This window comes from Cephus cinctus, unplaced genomic scaffold (genome assembly GCF_000341935.2).
Source record: "Cephus cinctus unplaced genomic scaffold, Ccin1 Ccin1_scaffold0215, whole genome shotgun sequence".
Lineage (NCBI taxonomy): Eukaryota > Metazoa > Arthropoda > Insecta > Hymenoptera > Cephidae > Cephus > Cephus cinctus.
Genome location: NW_014332933.1, coordinates 1,039,565 through 1,046,551, shown reverse-complemented (window position 1 = coordinate 1,046,551; position 6,987 = coordinate 1,039,565). Strand labels below are relative to the sequence as shown.

Below are 6,987 nucleotides of genomic sequence, written 5' to 3'. Positions count from 1 at the left end.
CTTCCAAAGGCTCCCTCCCCCCCCCCCCTCCCTATCCACCACCCGCCATTCCGACACCATAAAACCGATAAAGGCAAGAGCCTCTTCAAAGTTCACGAATAGCCACTACATAAATCGAGATCGATTCGGTCTCCGTTCTACGTCGCGTCTTCTTTACTCTGGAAATGTCTACCCTCTTGCCGTACCTATGTTGTATATAGGCGAACCTAAGAGAACGTCCTTGAGATGCGTTTATATATGCACGTGCATAGCTATACGTATGTATACGGCACGTCGCATTTCCCGGATATCCAGCCAGGCGTGAATTTCAAGCCGAGGTACTGTCCGAGAAATGTAAAAAGTGAAAATTCATGAATACGATAGATTTTCAGATATAGTATATTTCCGAGTCAACTAATCAGAGAAAAGTTACGAGGCGGCGGAGACGGTTTAGTGTCTGATTATAAATGAAATTGTCTTTCCGAGTTATCGACCTGAGACTTGCTCGAAAGGACTTTATTGAAATATTGAAACTGGACGAAGTTTTGGACTGGTCCAAATTGTACTCGATACATTCATTTGTTTATCGAGAATAAATTGATAAAGTTCGTTTAAAGTAAATGAGATATATATATTGAAGAGCCAGGGTGGATCTTGATAAATTCGAAAGGAAAGGACTGCAGGTAGAAGAGGGTTTTACGTGTTCACGGTTTTCACGTGACGACGAAAACAGTATTTACGGAAAAAGTTTAATTGCAAACGATCCATTTGGGATTATTAATTGAATGAAATCGAAGTAAAACGTTAACGTAACCATTGAATCGATCCTCGACGTCTAGATCGGCGGAACATTTGAAATTGGCCCGGCGAATACTTTGATTAACCCCAGGCCGAAACTTGGGATTTCGCGGATTTCGAAAATTCTTGACTGAACCAAAATCGAACGGCATCGCGATATATATTGATCGAGCAACGATGAGATATTCCGTCGATTATTACGTCACATAAAAATTCATTAACTCGATAAAGAAGGTGAAAAAAAAAAGGAAAAGTGGCGGAACGAATTTCGCTTGATTTGAGATTGAATGAGAAACACGTTTCAGTGATTCGCCACTAGATGGCAATATTGTCGCCTTCATGAAAGTCCACTTACTCCCCGGTCGTACTATTAATGCAAAGCACTTGCCTCGACGCTCGAGAAATAGCGTCTTGCAAATCCCTCAAACAGAATGGCCTGACTGGCTAAACGTAGAAAACATGACTGAACTCTGGAAGTTCCGGAAATCGGCGACCGACAAGACGCTACTTCCGTTTACAGACTCGAAAGCTCGTTACCGACCTCAAGAGAGAGAATTTACTTGCGCAGTCTATTAGCCATACTTACTACAACTGGCGGTAGCTACCGGTACTACGGTATTACCCGGATGCCTAGTAGCATGTACCTCGGTTCATTGGCCAACTTCTGTACCAGTACGAAGATACCGATGGTACAGCTATATATATATAGCTATTTACAGCTACAGTGCAGTACCTATAAAAATACAAATTTCCACGTGATAGTTAAGGCGCATTTGTCGTAGCTAACGCTTTGATGATACTTCTCAGCAGGAAGCTGGTACGTTGCCGATGACGGAGATGAAGAAGTCATTGAGCTTCGATCAGGCGTCGTCAGCTCGAGGAGGGAACACCTAGCACAGGCCTCCCTCCCACCGCCCCCAATCGCAGCCATCCAAAACCCCCACGCACACGCATCACACACACTGCCACTCACACACCCACAGTCACAGTCACAGTCATACGCACAAACACCAACCACCCCCACCGAGGCAGAGACGCGCTTCTTCAGGCATCGCCCTGGCTCAAGGTAAGGTACCTGGTCCAGGTGACAGGATCCTAGAAATATCAGATATAATTTTATATATCAAAATTTTATAGGAGGTGACCACCCTGAGAGCATTTTGTGGAGGTTCGACTGCGACCTGGCCGGTGAGCCTGACGTAGTGATATCGCCGCCACCTCCGCCGCCACCCCCATCAGCGGCAGTTTCTAGAACTACGACCCTTTGACCCATCCTGGAGGAGGTGCCCACCGGTGTACCAGTTCAGATGGAGACATCCACTCAGGCGTCTGTCGTCGTGAACGTCGACCCTAAACAAAAGGAAACTTGCTTGTAGCAGGAATCTCCCGGGGATGGATGAGATCTCCTCGGGTACCTTCTCCAGAGCTAAGGATCAGCCGGTGAGGTGGTGGTGGGGTGTTGGTTGACCCACCGTCACACGTAGAAGTAATGCTGGACACGAGGGATCTCCGGGTTACCGATAAAAGAGATTTAGTCAGTGATGACTAAATGATCGATTGATGTTTACACCAGGTGGATAGCGGCTGGACAGGATCATTGGAATTATCAGGATCATCGGGATCCACGTGGTACGGGAAGTAACGTGCTTTCTCGTGTATTCTGATCTCATTCTACCGGTACCTAAAGGACGCCGAAGGATATGTGATTCCTTCAGGATACTCTCATCCTTTTTATCCACCGAACTTCGTCAACTTCATTTTATCATCCATAGATTCATCCTCGACTTCTTTCCTGTTACTCGTTAAGCATGTACAGGGAATGGTGCATTTTTCTAAGCGAGTTACAAGAAATTCACGTTGCGTCGGTGTACGTTGTAAAAAGTTTAAGTGGACGATGAGTTATTGTAAACGAAAATTCAAGATCGGACGCGTGTTAAGCAAATCATTCATCGATTCATTCGCGCGCGTGTTTATGTCTCGTGTATAGTGAAACCGCGTACCGTGTTTATGTGGAATCGTGTGACTAGACTTTAAGTAATTAGATAGCTAAGATTTTTTATATAAATGGATCACTACAAGGTACGCGACTGTACTGTGTGTTTCAAAAGTACGAATCGAGCGACGGAGAAGCTTGACCCTTAAGACCATCTTGTACATTTTCTCAGTGTTGATCTTTTAGTTTATTTTGTCCGGCGTCGATTTTTTCATGGTTTTTGCACACTAGCCCTGAACTCATCGCTACTGAACAAACTGTAATATACACGGCGTTAGAGACGTAAGAGACATTTTATATTTGAAGCGAACACGTGTTTCCGTATGTTTGTTGAAAAAAGAGTTACCAGGTATATGGAAAAATGATGACTGTATACGGCCTACGAAATCGTATTGTCTTTTATCCATGACGCCTGATCCTGTTATATAGACGATGTTGTACATCACGACATTAGTTGTTGACGAAATAATTTATATATATATTATAAATACAAATATAAATATTTATATATTAACGATACGTGTAGGTATAAAATGTCTAAGACGCGTAACAGTCCCTAGTCATATTTTGACACAACTGAGGCGCTGTCGTCGGGTCGACGATGTCGAAATTATAAATAATATATATAGGGAGGCGATTTTGGTAAATGAAATTGAAAGAAAAAAAAAAAGGAAAGAATAAAAGTAAATACAATGACAACTATACGAGATAAAAAAAGACGAAAGAGTAAAATTTCATCGGTTTTTAGTGTTGTCACAAGCGATTTTCATAAAATAGTGTTATATATCTTATATTACATTTGTTACATAGATCAACAATTACGTTGTTCAAGGGATTTATTAACGAATTGGTCGCGAGTGTTACAAGTTTTTCTTATGAGTGTGCGTGCGAGAGAGAGAGAGAGAGAGAGTGCGAAAATTAAACGAGCGAATGACGAAACGGGGAAAAATGGTTAGCAAACCGAAAAAAAAAATAAAAATAAAATGAACGAATGATATAGTACAAGTTTTTCTTATGAGTGTGCGTGCGAGAGAGAGAGAGAGAGAGAGAGTGCGAAAATTAAACGAGCGAATGACGAAACGGGGAAAAATGGTTAGCAAACCGAAAAAAAAAATAAAAATAAAATGAACGAATGATATAGGAGTGTCGATAATTTTGGACAAATCGATAAATCAAACGAACGAAGAAGATAAAGAGGCGCATTTCATCAGCCGTGCAAGAGCGTGCCAAAAAAAAAGAGAAAGAACAATGAACGTGCAGAAAGAAAGAGATTTGATAGAATCTATGCTGCCATTGCACTTGAAAAGCAATCACGATGCTTTCAAAAAGGTTCAACATGAACAGTTGAAATATGACCAAATAAATATAATTTATAGCCGATCGATTAATGGTCGCCGCCAAAGTGCGCGAATCGTTCATCATACGTCATTTAGCTATTTAATTCGCTTGTCACTTGTAACGCGGTCCGTGCGCTAATTGACGATCGATTAATGGTTTTAGATAATTTAATGAAAATCGATAATGGGATACCTCGATAAAAAAAATATTTTTTTTTTCTAATTTCAAACTTACAAATAATCACTGCTACGAACTGTACATAGGGCGATATGACGTTAACGAATTTTCATTAAGGATGACACTGGTCCAAGAGTTACACAATAAATTTTATTCATCGATAACACTGTGAACGTAGTCGAGGATTTTATATCGATTGTTCGATCAGTATTAGTCCACGATCGATTGATAACGACGACACGGATATTGGTGTGCGATCGATGTGTGCTTGTGAAGGAGTGTTAAAATAATGTTCGCCGAAACCCCCGAAGAACCCGAATACTTTGTCTATATCAAAATAAATCATTTCGACATCATTCAATGATTTTTCTGTTATCAATATTAAACGAGTGAATGCGTGTTATCGGTTAAGAAAAAAAAATAGGTACAATAGTAACTTACCAATTAGCACGGTATGAATTCTCCATTCGGATGCAGGCGAATCCAGAAATATGACTTGGCAAAAGGGGCAGGGGGTGCGAGTGGGGGGGGGCTCAAGTAAAAGGGGAAAAGGACGAATGAAGTAAATAAAGAATGGAAGGTAGGGCAAAATGTTAAGGGGGCAGCGGGGGAAGAAAAACGGAAGAGGACGAAGCGTTAACGACCCATTGAGAAGATCGCAGCAATCGCTCAGCAATTAATGGCGTATAGGAAATTCACTGGTGAAGTTTTTCCCTGTATATGAAAGACACAGCTGCGAAAACCGATCGATCCTGAGATTCTATCAGTGTTCAGCAACCAATCCAGAAGATCTGTAAAAGAAGACAGGAGGAGGCACCATCAATCATGTCAACTAATTTCGAATTAGAAATTTCAAATCTCATTTTTTCCCGCCCTCTGATTTTTTTTATCTCCATTCGATGTCACGTAATTTGACGTTTCTCGAATATTTCGTTACGTTACCTTGAATATTTTAAATTTTGTCGTGTGTTATTTGGAATTTTTTTTTTAATAATTTTACTTTTCACACACCTGTACAAGTGGAGGGACATCTCGTATCCATTTCCTGGGAAATTTACTATAGCAGTTCAGCGGCCATTACTCCATATTGAAAATTGCATTCGTTTGACGGTCCTTCGACTCGCTCTGAAATCTGGCTCTTTCATTGGTATCAGCTTCCGGTTGGAGATGCACCGGAAACGAGCGGAAAAGTAGGGAAGATATGAAGTGGAGAAACTCGGAGATTCCCAGCCGTTATTATTCAAACTATCTCACTTTACACCCTTTACAATTTACAGCATCCCTTTTGGTCCCCGTTCGCAAAACCACGATTCAACCCTCAGCCATTCGACCAACACATCTTTGCGTGTCAGGATGGACCCTTTTCTTTTTATTGGATGAATCTCAAATCCGATGAAGATGAAACATTATATATATATTTTTTGTATACGTTACCTATACGGTGACTGGAAATCTTTTTTTTTTCACATCCAAGTAAAGATAAAATGGAATTTAAAAAAAAGTTTTTTTTTTGCTAATTGACAAAATGAAAATTGTCATTTTGTGCAACCAAAATAATGTATAGTTTGTCGCCCGTTTTTTCGCCACTCTCAAAATTATCTTATAATAATGCAAGAAACTTTCTTCTTATCGATCGATCAGTCGCAGCGAACGAAATACAATTGCTGGTTCCGCGAGGTGTCGCATTGTTAATGTTGCACTCAGAATGCAATTCCAATAGATTGCTTCAGCAAAATGCATTGTGAGATCATACCAAGATGCATAATACAAGTGCATTGTTCGTTTCGTTCAAGGTCTGCAACAGCGTGACGGGTCGCTACGTACTGAATGCGATATAAAAGAGCGGATTTCTGGAGGAAAAAAAGAGAGAAAAAAAAAGTACACAAAAGAGAAGGTAAAATGGTCGAAAGTAAAAACGTTGAGAATGAAAAAGCAATGCACATGAAAAGAGGCGAGAACCGAGGTCTTCCACGAGTTACGCCTTAACGAGAAAGTAGAGTAATGAAAAGTATCTAAGAAAATTTTTTGTTTTCAAACTTTAACGAAGTCGAAACCTGTATTAAATACCGTCAATACTTCAATAAAACATTTTCTGTATAGAATTCAATCCTTTACTGGGTTCGTTAACAAATTACAAGGATCCGCCTGTAAATCGCTTCCGTAACTAATTTCCCTTTACCAATTCCAAATGACAAAAGTCAATGAAGTAGAAGCAGGATAAAAAATTATCCAAATCCCCGAGACCCCCACAGCCAGTATAAGGTAAAAGCACCTACTGCAATTTTGACAAAGTAATGAATGAGTTGACTTAAAAAAAAAAAATACTAAGCAAAAATACGAAGAGAAAGAAAAAAAAATAAAACCAGTAAGAGGAAAAGAAGAATATGAGGAGAAGTAAGGGAGATATCTGTATCCGGGGTCGAAAGGGGTGGGGAGGATACGAAGAAAAAGTGGCGAACCAGCTACCTCGTTATATTTCAAAATGATTGTAACCCGACTTTTCAATTTCTGCGCTTTAATATCTTCTAGCTTGCGGCGCGGGACGTGTGGAAGGGATGAAACGAGGAATGAGAAAAAGAACCGGATGGAGGAACGTGGAATTAAAGACAAGGGGGTTAGAGAAGTTTCAAATCGAGTTATCCACGCGCTTCTTCCACCAATTTCACTCTTCCCCTACTACCGTGCCACCCCCCCCTCTGCTG

General features: G+C 40.6%; 1 protein-coding gene across 19 annotated transcripts in view; it reads left to right on the top strand.

Annotated features, from left to right (window-relative positions):
* Nucleotides 1–6,915, top strand: part of LOC107265421 (glutamate receptor ionotropic, kainate 2) — a 92,866-nt gene extending 85,951 nt beyond the window's left edge. For 10 of the 19 annotated variants that reach the window (XM_025082265.1, XM_025082266.1, XM_025082275.1 and 7 more), the window contains 2 exons: nucleotides 1,585–1,843; nucleotides 1,915–3,764. In XM_025082265.1, the coding sequence (XP_024938033.1) occupies nucleotides 1,585–1,843; nucleotides 1,915–1,921 (266 nt within the window). In that variant the 3' untranslated portion in view covers nucleotides 1,922–3,764. Of the gene's footprint in view, nucleotides 1–1,584; nucleotides 1,844–1,914; nucleotides 3,765–5,562 lie in introns of those variants that run through there. The other 9 variants (XM_025082282.1, XM_025082274.1, XM_025082281.1 and 6 more) reach the window with 7 other exon arrangements.
* The last annotated feature ends 72 nt before the right edge of the window (nucleotides 6,916–6,987 follow it).